At 37.6% G+C, this 18208-nt stretch overlaps 1 protein-coding gene across 1 annotated transcript in view; it reads left to right on the forward strand.

Annotated features, from left to right (window-relative positions):
- The first annotated feature begins 1626 nt into the window (after positions 1-1626).
- The window catches only part of cntn3a.1 (contactin 3a, tandem duplicate 1), a 68191-nt gene continuing 51609 nt past the window's right edge, over positions 1627-18208 (forward strand). Inside the window, exons 1-4 of the mRNA XM_057363045.1 lie at positions 1627-2235; positions 7737-7876; positions 13543-13675; positions 16403-16578. Of these exons, the coding sequence (XP_057219028.1) occupies positions 7822-7876; positions 13543-13675; positions 16403-16578 (364 nt within the window). The 5' untranslated portion in view covers positions 1627-2235; positions 7737-7821. The remainder of the gene's footprint in view (positions 2236-7736; positions 7877-13542; positions 13676-16402; positions 16579-18208) is intronic.

The following is an 18208-nucleotide window of genomic DNA, read 5'->3' on the forward strand; positions in this document are numbered from 1 at the left end:
AAAAGTTGTATTTTTTGTGTGTACAAAATTTTGAAGTATTAAGAAAAAAACATTTTCTCTGTTCTCAAAGGACATTTTAGTTTAACTAACAAAAAAAATCAGTTTGTAGTCAGAAATGTCAGAAAAGATCTTAGATGTTCCCTTGGATGGTTTTGAATACAAAAAAAAAAAAAACATATAAACTTAAAAACAAAATTTTAATATGTTTTCATATCACACTATCCGACAAACCCTAAATTACCAATATATGCTGATTGGAGAATAATGGGATCAAACCCACACCTGAAACTTGGAACTCTTGGTTTAACAAAATGTGATGTTTATTGAAACTTGTGGTATAATTATTTGATCCTGGTACAGATTTATACATCACAGATACGGTGACCCTTCAATAAGGCTGGTGACGAATAATTCACAATGGCCCCGGTTGGTTTCCTGGAACACAAGGCATTTTATTGATGGATATGTTATAGGTATGTGCAGGAGAATATTGTCATTGAGAATGTTACAATTTAGGCGTTTAAGGCACCATGTGAAAAAATACTGTGTTACAAAACAAACACCATAAAAACACTATTAGCTTGGCAAGAGACATAATACTTGTAGTGCAGCTAATTATTTTCTGTAATTGGGAGCAAGAAAATATGAACGCCAGACTTGATTAAATAAAACAGACCACTTTTACACCATTTGCTGAAGTGCTTACAAAGATATTTTGAAGAATGTAGGAAAGCAAACAGTTCTGGGGCACCATTGACTACCATAGTAGTTTCTTTTTCTACTATGGTAGTCAGTAGTGACCCAGAACTGTTTGGGTTCCATATATATTTCTGAATATGAAACAACTTTAAACAACTTGAGGGCGAGTAAATGATGACATTATTTTCATTTTTGGGTGATCTATCCCTTTAATGTTCATTAATGAAATTATAAATGGAAAACTGGTTCTTAAAGAAGAATGTAAATCACACCATATTTTGACAAATCAGTATTGCAGCTGAATTCAAATTGGAAGCCCGTATTTACTGGAATGGCACGAACATGACCTATTCATCCATGTAGAGGACAAAATTAATTACAGCACTCAACCGTGCCACAAACATATAATACTGGAGAATATAATCAATGTGAAAGTGTTGTATAAGATTGTGGCTATTGTACTACATGTACCTAAAGCTTCAACCTTGTGCTGTCTCTTCACATTAGACTTCTTAAATCTCAAGTGCCATCCGCAAGAAAGCATTTCGTTTGTTCCTTACGCATCTGATATCCAACAGTTATTTCAACTGATACGGCAAAGTTGTTTCTTTCCCAATGAAGAAAAGGATCCAGACTCATTTGCAAGGAAAGAAATTAAAGCAGCAACTTTGATGTGTGTTTTTCCTTTTCTTGCAAATCAACACAATGCATGAAGACCTGTGACACTGTAATGAAACATGGCACGCTGATACACGAGCACAAATGAGAACTGAAAGGCGTAGTAACAGCCGCTAAAAGGATGATAAATCCTTTGATTTAGATCTCTGATGGCACTGCATGGATTATGAGAGTGTTCAGCCTCAGCTCAGCCTTCTTCAGTCTATCCACAGAATGAGCTGGAGGGATACCATTTAATTTCCTCATTAATTCATGAGATATTTTAAGACGAATGGGCTATTCCAAATGCCTGTTATCATAGAGACAAACATAATATTCAGTTAAGCAAGCGTAGTTCAGCCAATTCTTATCCAATAAGGAATATGCACAAGTCTGCTATTTCATTATTGATGTATAACCCTGGGGGTCTTCCCGCACTTTTTATGACTCAAGAAGCTATCCGTCTACGCAGAACCCTCCTACTTCTCTACTGTACCATGGGATGCGAATGCGATGTTGTATTTGCTATGTGCAAGTGATGTTAAGTTCGCGTTGCGTCACAGCGGGGATGTGAAGGCACCGAGTGGGTTCACGCGCGTTACGCGTGGCGCAGTGTTCGGAGTGGAGTGGATCAGATCAGCGCGTCTGAACCGGCATACGGTTTGCTCTACTTCTCGTTTGCTTTTGAAGAGTCCAGTGGGCTGTACACGTCTGAAAAGGTCCAGTGGAGTATCTTGGGTTTTGGAAGGCAGAAAAAAGGGAAAAAAAGAGCAAAAGCTCACAGGTAAGGGACTGTGAGGTTGAGGAATGGCTGAAGAGAAGATGCCGGTGTTACAGCGCCGAACGCGAAGATGCTAAACGCAGAGTGAAGTGAAACGGGTAAGTTTGAGTCCTTTCACGGAAACAGATCTTTTTTATGTATGCTACCCGAGATTAGCGCAAACCAATTGTACAAAACATTTCGCGTAACTGAGGTATCGGAAACTTTTCATTCATCACATTATCTAGACTAATCCTGTCGGTTGTTCTTTATCCATTTCATTATTTAAATATAACTTTAATAATTGTTAATAACAATGAACAAAAATTGATTTGTTGCTGAAAATAACATTTAACGTGCCATATCAATCAGTTAAATCACATGCAGGTTGAACACTTGCTGTGAATTAGCGTGGATGGATTCTCTACTGAAAGCGTGACCATGCTCATTTTGTCCAGTGAACAATCTCAACATCAACATCTGTCGACACATCATGCTGCATTATCTTCAGGCTAAATAAACCATCCAATACCTGTTTTTACTGTTAAACGAGTTTATACCAAATTACTAACCCAGTTGGGTTTATGTTGCCTTGCAGACCTGGACAGATTCAGGTGTACTGTCTCTTTAAATAAATACTAATTTTACAGTTGCAAAATACAGTCGAACTATAATTATGACTTAATTCTCTTGAGATGTTCTGGGTTGTAAACACACTTTCTGCTGATTAAAGGGGTTTATTTAGATGCATTTCTGACATTCTTTTTCTTAAGAATCTGTACAACTTGAGACTTGTCATTTTGCTGGACAATGGCGTTGATTTACAATACAGGTGATTTTTAATTTTATGAGTTTCTCATTCAGCGCTCCCATAATTATTCTGAAGATTAGACAAGAGGTAAAGCTAGCCAAGCAAGCACACTAAACAATATACCTGATTCTTTGGATTAAAAACAAGTCGCTCCTTTCATACCAGCTTTAGGTGCCGAACCTGTTATTTTCTGAGCAACTCAACTTTACGTCACCGTGCGCACTTCTGAAGAACACCTGTTTTTATTCACTTTTCTATTTTCCCGAGACTGGAGATGCAAGGCTGTATTTGTTTAAATAAGGCAATACTGTATATGCAGAGCAAACAGAATAAAGATGAGCGCACACTCATTCACATTCAGCAGTAATATGCACTAAAAGTAGAGACAGAAAAAAGTAGAGGCAGTTTTTGCTGCACTCTGCTGGCTTGTCGGCGTATAAGGCAAAAACACACTCTCAAAGCATTAGGCATCAGGGCATATTTGCACACATCTCTGTGTCGAGGTGAGGAGAAAAGGCAAAGAGGGAGGCTTGTCTCATGTGACAAACAGTGTAAGTTTTTCCCCATCTCCCAGCAATACTTCAGTCATGCAGTTGAAGGCGTATTATTGAGATAGCAGCTCTAGTTTCAGGCGTTAAACCATATCTACCAGATGCGAGCTTTAGATCTCGGCACTATCAATTTCACAGGCAATTAACAACATGTACAAAATGTTTCAGTCTGAATGTCACACCTGTTATTTAAAAAACATTTCAAACTACATCGAATTTGAAAAAACTCTAGCAGTAGCTTGCACGATAAGTATTGAATGTGTGTGCGAATACAATCCCGCAGGTTTTACTGTGGTACCTTATTAAACATTCAGACAGATCTAGTTAGATAAATCATGTAACTCTGGTTTCTTGTCTGATTCGGAATCCGAACATTAATTTTTCATTCCCACCCAGCGGATTAGAGTTCAGTGAGAGCACAAGAATCAGCTGGAGAGTTTCACACTGCTGCTCTTTATGTCAGCTGTGGTTTCCGCTACCACAGTTCATTTTGCACACCGGGGGCAGCGCCAAGGTGAGCCCAGTCTCGGTTTAACAGGGAAACTCTTGTTAAAGATGGTGTTTGTAAAGTCAGGAGAGCCAGATAAAAGATTTAGCGTTTTACTTTCTTCCCGAGATCCTGCCAGGAAAGTGTGGGTGTCTGTCTCATCTATGATTAAAAGTAAGAGAGCACCAATGCATTACGGTACGTGTGAATCCCATCAAGCAGAGCGTCTTTTAATACAGACTTCATTGAAAAATTGATGGATTTCAGTGCCGAGGTCAAGCTCACCGCCGCTTTCTATAAAACTGGGTTAGTCTTGTTCAGGTACCTGTTCTGCTCTGCACTCGCCCTCGCTTTTGTCCAGTCGTGGTGCGAACGTGGACGTTCGCAAATATTCCAAACAGCTCCTCTTTTTGGAGGAGCTCCCCTTTCTGCCAATCATACAAGCGAAACAAACATTTAAATGACTTAGAAAGCACGTGTTGTAATGCTTAAGGCAAAGGTGTGCTGTCATTTTGTCAGATCCATTTATTGATCCCGTGTGGATGGCAGGGTTAATGATGGAGGATTCTTGCTTGTGTGTATAGATTTGTCATATGGATGCCTGGATTATTTCATCTTCACAAGATGAACGAGTGAAATTAGGCCTTCACAAAGACCTTACAGTGTTAGGTAAAGACTTTTTAGATACTGCAATCTGTTCATTCTTTGTTAATGCGTCTGCCATTGGTGAGCATTCGTGCATTTGATAGTTGGATTGGTAATGATTTCTACATTGTAGTGCAAGGTAAACTATTTTCTTGCTGGATGACCATCGTGAAGTAAAGCCCCCTTAAACGTGACAATTTTTTATTCTTACCACATCTAGACAGCTTTTTGTCCATTAAATTTTAAGTAAAGTTGCCATATGGTACCAAAGCCAATTAAGAAAATTTGCCATATGGGTGCCACAACCCATAAAAATCTCACATAAAATTTAAGACAACCAGCAAACGCCACTAAACGCTGACCAAAGGATTAACCAAAGTCGATAAACTCATTAATATAATCTCATGAACATGCATTATATTGTACATTTACTGTATACTGTAATGCATAGCATTGAATGAAAAATATCTGTTATTTAGCTCCAGTTAGAATTGGTTAGCACCAGGCGTGATTACATAAAAGATGAAAACTGGCACACGTGTATTTTAGCACAGACGCTGTTCTGATTCGCCTAAAGTCAATGACGCTTCTGTCCCAGACGATTACACAATCGAGAAAGCTGTTCACATGTTCTGAATAGACAAGTTCAAAGCAACAACATAAACAAACGTAATTGCGCATGTGCCCAAACTTAACTTCCGGTCAGAGGTTGAGCTAGACTTTTTATCCGTCATTTTCACGGGTAAGAAATCTGTCATAATCTATTATTATCCATCACTATGGTGCAAGGTGGCTTTACGTGTTAATTAGCATGTTCGTGACGTCATCACGCTGTACTTGCGTTTACTCTCGGAACTTGCTGTATCTTAATACAACTGAATGCCCAATAAAGCCGCCGTTGTTGTTTATATTCATTTATATATTTAATGTTTCTGTTGTCAGACGTAAAATAATAATTACAGACAATGTTCATATGTCTGGTCAGTAACAATGACAGGTGCTTGTAAAAGGTGTTTTGTACTCACTCACAAGTAAGCTGGTCACGAATGTGCTGCTTCTGCCGCTCACTAAACAGAGAAGACGCCAAGAGAGACACTTTTTTACTCACTGAAAGTTAAGGTTTATCCAAAAAGACGCTAGTCGCTTTTCTGAAGGAAAACAACACTGTAAACACCGCGTCACTGCCATGGCCGTGCCTACCATTGAGGTCCCCGAGGTCCAGACCTCGGTAGTTTTGTGGTGAGAAACATTGCTTAATAGGACAAACTGTACTATTTAGTACTGCCAATATTGTAGAAAACGCCTAGACAGCTGATCTCAGATCTGATCTACCTCAGCTGTCTAACGGCACTCTTAAATGTCAATCTGATTGAGTTGGCCAATCAAATAAAAGAAGGCGGGATTTACTGTTGACAGAAATCGAGCTTGAGTTCAGTTTCAACTGTGAAAGAGCGCGATGTAAGGAGCTAAATGTTTAATACTTTATCATAGAAATGTTAGGACTGCGTCGCTTTCTCCCTCTTTTCAGAGCGCCCGCAAATAATTAATGCATCTGCCTTCAGATTTTTCCATCACTGGTAAAAATAATTTTCAGTTAACGCGACCTCTGTTTCCGGTACATACACGCAAAGAATAGAGTCCCTGTAGATTATTTCTGATAACAAGCAAAAACAAAACAAATAAATTACATTAGCTAGCAAGTTAAAAGTATGTCTAGCCTGTATTATTTAGGGTTACCAGCAGAAGATCCATTACTTGGCTAAACTTTGGGGAAGTTACACAACCCATTCAACAAATTGTTTATTTAATAAAATTAACTTAAATACAATTAATATACAATAAAACATTAATATAAATTAATTGTAATATAAGTTGTTATAAACACAGACCGGAAGTTAACTTCGGGCTAGGAGTGTGCGTGCGATGAAATCGTCATGCTTTCATAAAACATGTCAGTGATGGACACCAATGTGAAGATACTGTACTAGTCAGATTGTTTTGTATTTGTAGGCAAGGTTTTACATAAAAGTATGAAAATAAATATGATTCCTCAAACTAAAGTTCTTTTAGTTTAATTTGAAATCGTGCAAGGAAAGAGAGAAATTAGTTCTGAATTTACATTGACGCTGGAGGGGTTGCGTAATCTTGTGTAATGTGCCGTCTAGATCATCAGACTTGTGGAAGACAGTGAATGATATGAGGGGATTTTAAGGTTTGGCAGAGTTCTCAACTATTCTAAAAGCCTTGTGTGATATTGACAAAAAGAAACTGAAGTGGAGCCATTGGGAGTACTTTCATTAAACTATAATTATGTCTTTGATGTTTTCATCCATCAGAGTAGGTACTTTAGTTTTAAGCTTTAGTTTTATGATCACATATTGCCATACAGTAGTACCCACCCAAAGAAAAGTTTATTGGCCATACGGGTCTTGAGATTTAAGTTTTGAGTTGATTTAAGTCTATCTCAGATGTTTCTCCTCAACTTATTTTTTAAAGTGAATATACTGTATAGTAGATAGCAATGCTCAGATAATTTGGTGTTCATGTTGAAGATTCTCAATTTTGATGGCAGACTTTGGTTTCTTGGAAAATCTAAGCACGTTTTTGAGATGTCTGAGAGAAGACAGAATGTGAAAATGTGAGAATCGGAGAATAACAAAAAGCAGCTCAAAGTTTCAGAGTTTAGGTGTCATCACCTAACAATCTGCCACCCATTGCGAAGAGCTGGAGACAAGGAACATTGACTAGTTTACAAAAAAAAAAAACAAGAAAGAGGAGATTGAGAAGAATTGAGCTCTCCACTTAATCTAGGAAGAAATAACTGAGATATTAAAGAGATCTCATTTGAAATTGCTCAGTTGCATGACTCAAGAGCAGCCTAACTCGTGTTCTGTATTAATGCAACACTTTTTATTGCATTTTAACAAAACTTTACACATTTTTGTATTTAACCATAACTTTAAATTATCCATTGATTTACCTAATATTATTCTTGTATGACATCAAATACTGCATCATCACCACCTTTGATTTCTTTCTTTGTTTGCAAGAGTTACTAACTAATGTATATCTGCTTTAGACCGGCTAACCCCTCCTGACTCTTCTCGTCTTGTCTTGTGGTTCCAGGGCACAGAGTTTCCAGTCCGGACAAAGGCGGCATTCTATTTACCTTGAATTGAATGTGAGCTCCTGCTGACCTCCAATATTTAAAATGGGGTTGTCATGGAAACTGCTGGTGCTGCAATTATTCATGGGGCGCCTTTCAGGTAGGCATCCTAATAACCTGCTCTACACACTGCCAATCTGTTTCTGTGGCATACATTTGTCCTTGTCATTTACTACTAAGGGCGGACTCCCTATTCAGGTCTCTTATCTTCCGGAAGCAATTAAAGGTGCTGTGTGGTTTGTGAATTGTAAAACCAGGTGACACAAAGTGAGCAAAGACAGTCTGTAGGCATCAAAGAGGCCCTTTGTTTTAAAGTATATTTGATAGTGGTCCAAAAAGGGACACAACAGCTGGAGTAGTGACAAAAATGTAATTGATCAAATTAAAGTGATACACAGAAAAACAGCCAAATGTTTTTAAATATGTTATTGTATTATAATATAAATAATAATTACATTAATTTACCTTTACCTTTATGTACACTTGCCCTATATATCTCTCTCTTTGAGAAGAATCTACCTTTGTCACTGCAATGTCAGTGATCTGTGCACAATTGCATGAGACTCAAAGCAAGCAGCCTTTAGACGTCTTGATATAAAGATCTCTTCGCTTTGTGCACGTCTGTCAAAGTTGGAAAAAGTTAGAAGATGTAATTTGACAGCCCTGTGAGAGACATGAAAAGGTTAATGTGCAAATGGATCTGCCAGCCATTATATTATTGTAGAACACAATTTATGCTCTCATTTAGCTGAGTGGAAGCACAAAAGCCCTCTATTGATCTCTGTCTGATGAAGCTGTTAAATTTGTCTTTCAATCAAAGGGAGGGTCACAGTCAATCCTTTTGACATTCAAGTCTTTGAGTCTTTTGAGAACGATTGTTTGCCCTTTGCAGTTTTACATGATGTACAGGAATTAATGACAAGTGTGATTGTTAGATAAAAAACCTGACAGGTTATGTTACTTTGTAGAATCGTTATTAGGTTGGCAGGATAATCTTGCAATACAGCAATTGGAAAGGACTGCAAAAGTTAGAGATTTATCAATGCAAATAGAGACTACTTCTGAGATAGGAGCCCATTCATTTCACATGACTGCTTGGGAATTTCAATACCGATTTGAATAATGTGGCAAGCCGTATTATTCTTTAACAGTATGTCAACAATTATATCTTTCTATTTCTCCCAATAAACATCTAATACAAAATCAAAACCTTAATGAACCATAAATGGGACCTTTTTTTGAACTTTTAAAGAGCAACTGTATTTTTCATCTGGGTGCATATAGAGAATTGTGAAACGATTTGGGTGTGTTTATTAGTTCCACTTAAATACTAATTACATTCAATCTGTAAACATTACAAACAGCAATCCTCAACTGAACATCCAACCTTCTCGAAATTATTATGTGATATCTTAATTAAGAGAAAGAAACTAAATTTAGAGAAAATACCAGCACACCTGGACGTAAAGAGGCCTCTAATGCCCTGAACTCATTTGCGTCATCTTCTCTCAAAAGTGAACTGAAAAACTGTAAACAATTTCGCCAATTTAAACAGTTTACTGTAATGTTTCATAATGTTGATGTACTCAACATATGGCATCAGGTAATTGGAACTGCACCCTGACACAAATAGATGCACATTTTGATGTAATTCTAACAGATTAAATATGCTTTGATTGAGAAAAATTACATCTATATGCAAAACATTTTCCATATGTTTTCCAGAGAGGAAATTATTGGTGAGAGAGACTAAGAAAAGTCTCAAGTAGGATTCCAACCTACAGCTCATACAACTCAATGTCAAGGCCCACATTCAGTAACCTGTTTAATGCCAATTTAATATTTAAAAAATCTTATCAGTTAACGGCTAATGTTCGGATAAATGAACATCCCTATTTGCAAAAAATGTATATGAAACATTGATTGACACTTAAATAATACATTTAGCAGAACAATGGTGAAGTTCCTTCTTAACAATTATATAGACACATTTAATCATATATATTTACATAATCATATACGTATACATAATCAGCAACTTTCTGAAAATGGGTTAAGGGAAATTTCTTAGTTGAACATCCCACGTTTTAAATTCATGATTCTTTTCACATTGACCTCCATGGCCAGCTGTTTGTGTACACGTGTGTGATTGTTGTGTGTATTTGGCTCTTCTATTTGATGAATAAGAACCTAAAACCCTTGAATCAGAATAACACAGATTGCAGGCCACACCTAAACAAACTCCCTCTCCCCATCGCCCTGCTGAGTTAAGATGGTCGAATGCATCGGCCTGTCAGATTTGATTGAATTTAATATTAGTTTTTATTTGGGCTCCTAAATTGTTCCTTGTCTCTTCCTACAGCATTGTTTGCTGTTGGGGGTGTTGTTGTGCATTGCCACATATATTCTTCCCTCAGGTAGAGTTAGAGAGAGAGAGAGACCTGCTTTCTTCAACTTCCTCCATAATGACCTCCCCGTCCGCCAAGGTTTTGGGCTTTGTGTAAACTTCTTGTTAGCATTCGGCTCTGAACACGACAAAATTTCTCAGTCTCTTTAGACAGCTGTGGTACATTGAGAGAGATCACACTTACAGCCCACAGTTGAACCCTTACAATGTGACATAAAATCCTCAGGATTGACATGCTTTTTAGTTTACTACCCATCAATGTTTTCATAATGTTTCGCAATGTTTGACTTTGCAGTGTCCCTAAACGTTATAATTAAACAGTGTTTTCGAAATTATCAGTAGTGTCGGCTTGTCCTATGAACCTCAATTACCAGATTAATTCCTTGTATAAAGCACAACCTCTGGGGAATTTCACAGGTTTGCATCAGCTTCAAGCTCAGCCTTAGGTTCCAGAATCCACATATATCTTATTTAAACACTCATGTCCAGAATTTGGTACCAAATGTCTCATTTAGTCATTGCACCAAAAAGCAAAACTTACGTAAAACAGACGCTTATGTAGACAGGCGCTTTAGCGGCAAGTAATACGGACGCCCCCATCTGACGCATTTTAGAGCCTTAATTATAAAAGCGGCCTTTGTTTAGCTTGGCTGAGTCACTCGATAATTACTAACTAGCTTTAATATCCCCATGCATCATAAGTTTGCATAAGATCATTTTGGTGGGTACATGTGAATCCCATACACAAACATGAGGTTGTGTTTATCGCATAGATTATAAACATCGGCGCACACGGATGTTGATAATCAAATTAAGTGCTGCAGATGTTTTGTTTAGCCGTACGGTTAGCGGTAACAGGATTAGCCAGACGGCAATTTTAGCAAAAAACTAAATCATATAAGAGGATGCAATGGGAGGAAGCCAAGCTGTTAGCAATATGATGCAACTTGCACTTTGGTGGCTAATGGGAAATCTGAGTCAATATTATGGTTGTGAAGTATCACTATCATTCGTTCTCACGTCTTCTCATGTTTCCAGTAGCATTTAAGAGTTAAAGCCCTTGTTGACAGCGAGATTGAAATTAGCCTTGGTGCAGTTTATTCCCCGTTCAATAGATTTCAAACACTTCCACCGAGAGCTCTTCTGTACTCTATTATCATCCAGATGAACACAATGAACTCCACCTCTCCGACGCTAGTGAGATGCTAATTGAACGCTAGGAAGAGCAATTTAGTGTTTGTGGTGCGGAAAAAACAGTTTTGAATTTTCAGATGCTTTAATTCAGCCCACACCCGTCTAGAACTTTGTATCTGAACAAGGTGAATAAACAAGTTATGTTGAAATACAGCGTGTGATTGTTTTTAAAAATGTCTCGAGAGGATGCCTTTAATCTAAATTTAGCTTTTCAATGTTGATGAATCAGAATCAGAATCAGAATCAGAAGAGCTTTATTGCCAAGTGTGCTTGCACACACAAGGAATTTTCTTTGGTGTTGGAAGCTTCTAGTACAGACATTTAACACAATGACAATACAATATAATACGATTTACAGTCTAAAAGATTCTAAATTGTGCATATATAAAATAAAGACTATTTTACAGAAAATGGGGGATAATAACATATAAGAGACATTGTACCGGGAAGTAGGTCAGATGAGAATTCATTTTGTGGTCGAACTCTATTGATGCGAGTTGAAGTTTAGGAAACAGTCACAAATCAATGTTGATTCTAGAAGCACTTTAAATTATTAATAGCACTATTTAAAGTTATTTTCAACCCAGCGTTGGGTCAAAAAGGGATGAACGAACAGTTAGGTTGTAAATTTACTCGTGCTGGGTTGTTTTAACCCAAAATGCTGGGTTATTTTAACCCATTGTTGCGTCAAATTTAAAGCATTTGCTGGGTTAATTTACACCAACGGCTGGGCGTGTCCCTTTATTACCCAACGCTGGGTTATGCTGGGTTATTTTCAACACAGAATTGGGTCAGACAGGGACAAACCCTTTTGAAAAAACAGCATATGCTGGTTGGGTATGTTTTGAGGCATGGCAGCTGGTTTGAGCTGGTTTAAGATGGTCATGTGCTTGTCAAGAACTTGTTTAAGATGTTCCTGAACTGGTTATCAGGTGGTCCAGAGCTACGAGCTTGGGACCAGATTAGGACTAGCACATAACCAGCTCATGACCAGCTAAGGACCAGCACATGATCATCTTAAACCAGCTACCATGCTTCAAAACATAGCTAACCAGCATTTGCTAGTTTTCCCAACAGGGAACCCAGCCGTTGGGTTATAAATTAACCTATGCTGGGTTGTATCAGTTCAAAATAATGGGTTATTTTAACCCATTGTTGGGTCTAATATAAACATTTTCTGTATTAACTTAACCCAACAGTTGGGTTTGTCCCTTTTTGACCCAACGGTGGGTTGACAATAACCCAACATTTTTCAGAGTCTACACAATAGTTGCTTTCTGCCCCTCTGTGAGATCATATTTGAGGGTCCTAAAGGTGAAACCCGCCAACTACAGATTGCAGAGCACCCAAATACGTATACAGATGAAGTACAGTACAGTTTAAACTCAGACTTGCCAAAATTCAGTTTGTTATATGTTCTGTTTTAAACAAAACATTTGTGATGTTTTAGGACAATGCAGCAACGTCAGGCTCCACTGGATTAATCGGCATAAAACAATGAGGTTTATATTATGCAAATTGTATTCACTCCTGCATAAAAACTCTTTGTCCTGCTCATTGTTTGGTCGATGTCTCAGCTCGCTGAAGGCCATTTGTGCTTAATAGGACAGAATAAGTGCTTTGCTCTAACCATCAACATGTAATTACAGAGAATAATAAACCACGAAAGTTCTCCGCTTTTAACGATACACATAATTAAGCTACTCCCCTCCAAGTCAGTGTCTGTGGTGTGAGGAAATTGCATTAACAAGCTTAAGTGGGACCTTGTGTTTCTTCTGGTATTTTGGTGTTTTTGGTAACTTGATTCTTAACTTGCAGACAGTATAAAAACTACATGCTAGAACAGTTATCTATGTAGGTATTTTTACTCCGTGCCCTGTTAAATTAGGCTGACGTGTTGTGCATTTTAACACGTGATTTGCTCATAATGATCTCTGTGATTTAAGTGTCGTGAGTCTAGTATAACAAGCATCCTGCCAACAATACTCTCATGTGTACTTCGATTAGCCCAAAGCTCTGCTGCCCACAGCTCATGATGGACAGCTAGGCTATCATCCAATAAACACAACTCCTTTGCTCTAAAAGGTTTATCCAGCTCTAGCATACAGCCTACTTAAATAAGCATTGACTAGCATGGTAATTCAGAGTTCTTTTTCTCACCTTAGAATGCAGCGGTCCTCTGAGGCCCGTATTCACCAAACAGCCGGGGAGTGTCGTCTTCCCTCTCCATTTTAATGAGCCCAGTCGGGAGGTCACCTTCAGCTGTGAAGCCCAGGGACATCCACCCCCGTCCTACAGGTGAGTCCCCCGAACAACAGACACGCTTGGTTTGATCATTTCTTTTGTCTATATTAATTGATTAAACCGTTCAGTCTCTTCTGTAAAACCTCACCTCTCTCAGCATGGAGTACAGTACGTTGGATGTTTCTTTCCAAAAAGAGAATCCAAGGACACATTAACTTCCCATAGAGCAAGAGACTTATTTATACTTGATTTATCTCAAAAACAATCTCAGCTGCTGGTCTGAGATGGATTGGCCTTTCTCTGTCGTTCATTTATTTATTTGGTTGGAGACCCATGCTGAGTCTAACTGGATTTCATTTCCTTTTTGAAGCGAAGTATTCAGACGCTTCTTTTAGTTGTGGCTGCCCTCTTGTTCTTCCTTGATTCCTGATCTCTGACATTTTAACCGCTAGAAGCTTTTGCAGTACATCTTTTTTTGTTGTTGTTGAAAGCAAATGACTGATTTATACCACTAGCTTCTACCCCAAAACTGAATTTTGGCTGAATCAAAGCATCTGTGAAGAACCCATTTTTCACATTAAATAAATCTCAAATATAGTACGTCTTCATCCTGTATACGGAGGTTATATGCTCACTTCCTGACGGTGACAGGATTGCAAACATTGTTGTGCTGTAACATGAGGTATACTAACAGCCTTTAGTTGATAGTATTTCATGCATGACTGCTTATTTATTATAAAAACATATCAAAACATACCCACTTACATAACCATAATATGTATTTATATTTACAAAATTGAGTTTTTTTCTTATATTTACTTAAATGGCTCACCTCACATCCAAATGCCCACTTCATGATAACATGTTGGACAAAGGACAAGGACAAATTTGTATTGGATACCAATTAAGTACGCTATATCACAGAGCATCTCAATAGTGTCCCAGACCACAAAGTTTAGACGAGGGCCCAAAAAAAGAAAAACAAAAAAGATCATTTGAAGAATGTCGGTAACCAAACAACATTGGTCCCCATTGACTTCCATTGTAGGAACACAAAACCACTAAGACGTTTCTCAAAATATCTTCCCACAAACTGTCCCACAGAAGAAAGAGTCATACAGGTTTTAAACAACACGAGCATGAATAAATGGTGACAGAATTTTTACTTTTGGCTGAACTATCCCTTCAAATTAGAAAAGAATTACACGCAAATATCTGATCAAGTCAAAGATGATTTTTGAAATGCTAGATACTGTTTTTTTATGCAGAGCGTTTGAATGTTAATAAAGATGTGTGTGATTTTTCTAATTCCCTTTAGCTGATAAGTTATAAATGTTTATATTTGGCATATGAATACATGGTTTGGATGAAATTATAAAGAGTGGAATGTTTCTAGCAGCACTGCTTGGACATTTACTCTTCTCAGGAGACAGGCACACATACTCAATATATTCATAATGTAAAATGTCTAGAGCACAATCCCAGAATGCCATTCTAGTCAACTAATTTATTTCCCTATAAGAAACATCATTGAGTGACAGGCGGAGCAAACAGTAGACTGCAAATATATCTCGCCCAAGTCAGATGCATTAACCGGTGCAGCACAGTATTTCTATCAATCTGTAAAAGTCGTTACGTGTTTTTCAGCTTGTGTGGCGAGGAGACATGATCTCATGCTATCATCCGTTTTATGAGCGCTGTATTGATTTTCAGTGTACCTATAATCAGACAGGTAATTGACATGGATCACGTCTGCATTAAATCCGGACGGCCAGTGTATTATGGAGAATCATTCACCGTTTGCATCAGTTTCAGCAATAAGACGACCCTCATTTGCTGTGGTATACACAAAGCAGACTAATTTGTTTTAATTTGTATTCCTCTGTGACAATGAGGTCTGTTTTTTTCCAACTATTACGGCTTAATAAAAGGGAAGGCAGTGATTACGTTACTCGACTATATTGATTTATTGTGTGATGACGTACAGACTGGGCTTTTGTAGCAGTGTTTCGCCGTCTCTCTTAGGTATTGTGGCTTTAGCTGTCCCAGGGGTGACTGGACTAGGTCACCAATCTGTTGTTGAATTCGTGTCTTTCTGCTTACTACCCTTTGTTGTCACTTTATTGTGACGTACATTGGCTCAAAAAAGACATTAAATGTCTTTGTAATGCATAACAAATGTAATAAAAGACATAGCAGGCATTAACACATTTCTCAAAGAAAGATTCATAATAAATATTGGTAGATACAGACAAAAAGTGTTGGGAGACATTTTCGTTATAAAACTTTGTGGAGCATGTTTATAACTTCTGCATCTTCTAAACATGAACACAAGATCAGGTGATTCAAAGTCAATGCAAAAATGGCTTTTACAAGGAAAGTTAGTTATAAGAAAAGTTTTTCTTAAAGGGATAGTTCACCCAAAAATAAAAAAATCTGTCATCGTTTACTTGCCCTCTTTTCATTTCAAACCTGCATGACTTACTTTCTTCTGCAGAACACGAAAGAAGATATTTTGGAGAATGTTGGTAACCGAACAGCGATGGCACCCATTGACTTGCATTGGTTTTGTGTCCGTACAATAGAAGTGAATGGGTACCGCCGCTGTTTGAGTTTGTGTGAACTTTCCCTTTAACAATTGTATGTAAATGAAATTCAGTTTTCATACAAGTATCCCAAACTTTTTGAAACCACTGTACAGTGTTTGCAGTCAAAAAAAGAGGAAAAATCTGACTCGGTTCACTCTCCACTTTTCTTTTAACTTCCCCTTGTGTTTTATAGGTGGAAAATGAATGACAGCTTCATTTCTCCTCAACCTGGCTCTCGATACAGCATCTCAGGAGGAAACCTGCGAATCAGCCAGCTCAATAAAGAAGAAGATGCTGGTATTTACCAATGTCTGGCCTCGAACTCTTTCGGGACCATTCTCAGCAGAGAGGCTAGTCTCCACATCGCCTGTGAGTCACTGTTTTAGTTATTTGGCCTTTGAAAAATCACTTGAAAGCGATATACCGCTGAAAAGGTGATATAGTATATGGGCTCTGAATATAGTTCAAGTTAATATTACAAATAGCACTGCAGAGGGCAGATGGTCCGTATATTGCATAAAAATGAAACCTGCACAAACCAAGAAATAAAAGGGGTCGTATCGTGATTCAAATCTTCGAGTGCAGTGGCTTATTTACTGCAAATATAACAATCATAAAACCTCTTTAAAAAGCTTATTTTACTTTGATTTACTTTATCCGCATTGTTTACTGACCCTTTGTAGTCCATGTAATGCAAGTTACAGACGAGGGGTCATCACAGTTTATCTGTTGCTCTGAATAATGAGATCTGAATTTAGATTTATTCAGTCCACCGGCACAGTAGAGAAAGATCTAATATGATGTATTAGTTCCCCTCTTTCATGTAAACATATCTGCTATCTACATGTTGTGTTATGATTCAATTCATTTTATGATGAAATTAAGGTAAACATGTGGGTCTACGCCACGCACGCTCAATAAAGTAACGGTACGTTGTTTCATTTCTAAAACGGCTAAACCAAATTATTAAAAAAAAATTATCACCGATATCAAACATCAGTATGATATCAGAAAAAAATTCTGTTCTCAGTTTGCGCTCACGTGAGCTGAGCTGTTACCTTATAATGGACTTCTATGGAGGAGAAAACGCGTAATGTGATTCATCTAATCAGTGGAATAAAGGCTCGTTCTTTTGACAACAGCTAGTGTTTATCAAAAGTACATTTAGGCTGAAATGTGGCTTTCCCCAGTCGTTGTTTAGGTATGGTAAGTCGTTTTAGAAATTAAACCGGAAACTGATATCCCGACCGCAGACAACACCGGAAGTTCGTCACCACGCTTGTGCACAGAACCCATTCTTTGTCAGGTTTTTTTAATAAACTATTTATAGGAATGTGATTAGGTAAAATTATAGTTTTTGTTTCATTCTGTGAACTACAGACAATATTTCTATCAAATTTCAAATGAAAAATATTGTTTCTAGTTGCATTTATTTGCTGAAAATGAACACTGGAGAAACAAGTGAAAATAACAGAAAAGACGCTCTGCATTTTTTCAGACCTCAAATACTGCAAAGAAAAGAAGTTCATATTCACTTTTAAGCAATACAACAGTCATATTTGTACATTTATATAGAAAAAGTTCAAAAATTATATTTTTTTATGTGATAACCTGGATTTTTATTAGGGTTGTTCCGATACCGATACTAGTATCGGAAATTCCACCGATACCACATAAAATTCTGGTATCGGAATCGGTGAGTACTTGAATCCATGTACCGATCCGATACCAATTTCTTAAACAGGACCTAGTTATGCCCGCTAGCTTTGCTTAACGCTGCAAATGGCAATGCTTCTTCACTGCTCAGAATACAAACACAGAAAGTTGTGCTGTGAAGAAGAAATGAAAATGTTCTAGGGACATGCACGAATATTCGATCCACAATAATTATTAGAAAATTAAAAATGCTATTTGAATATTTTTATTTTTCATCGAAAAAAACTGCATCATCACCACAGGTTTAGAATTGTCTTGTCTTATTTAACGCTTCTTCACTTCA

The sequence above is a fragment of the Triplophysa rosa genome, linkage group LG21 (assembly GCF_024868665.1).
Source record: "Triplophysa rosa linkage group LG21, Trosa_1v2, whole genome shotgun sequence".
NCBI lineage: Eukaryota > Metazoa > Chordata > Actinopteri > Cypriniformes > Nemacheilidae > Triplophysa > Triplophysa rosa.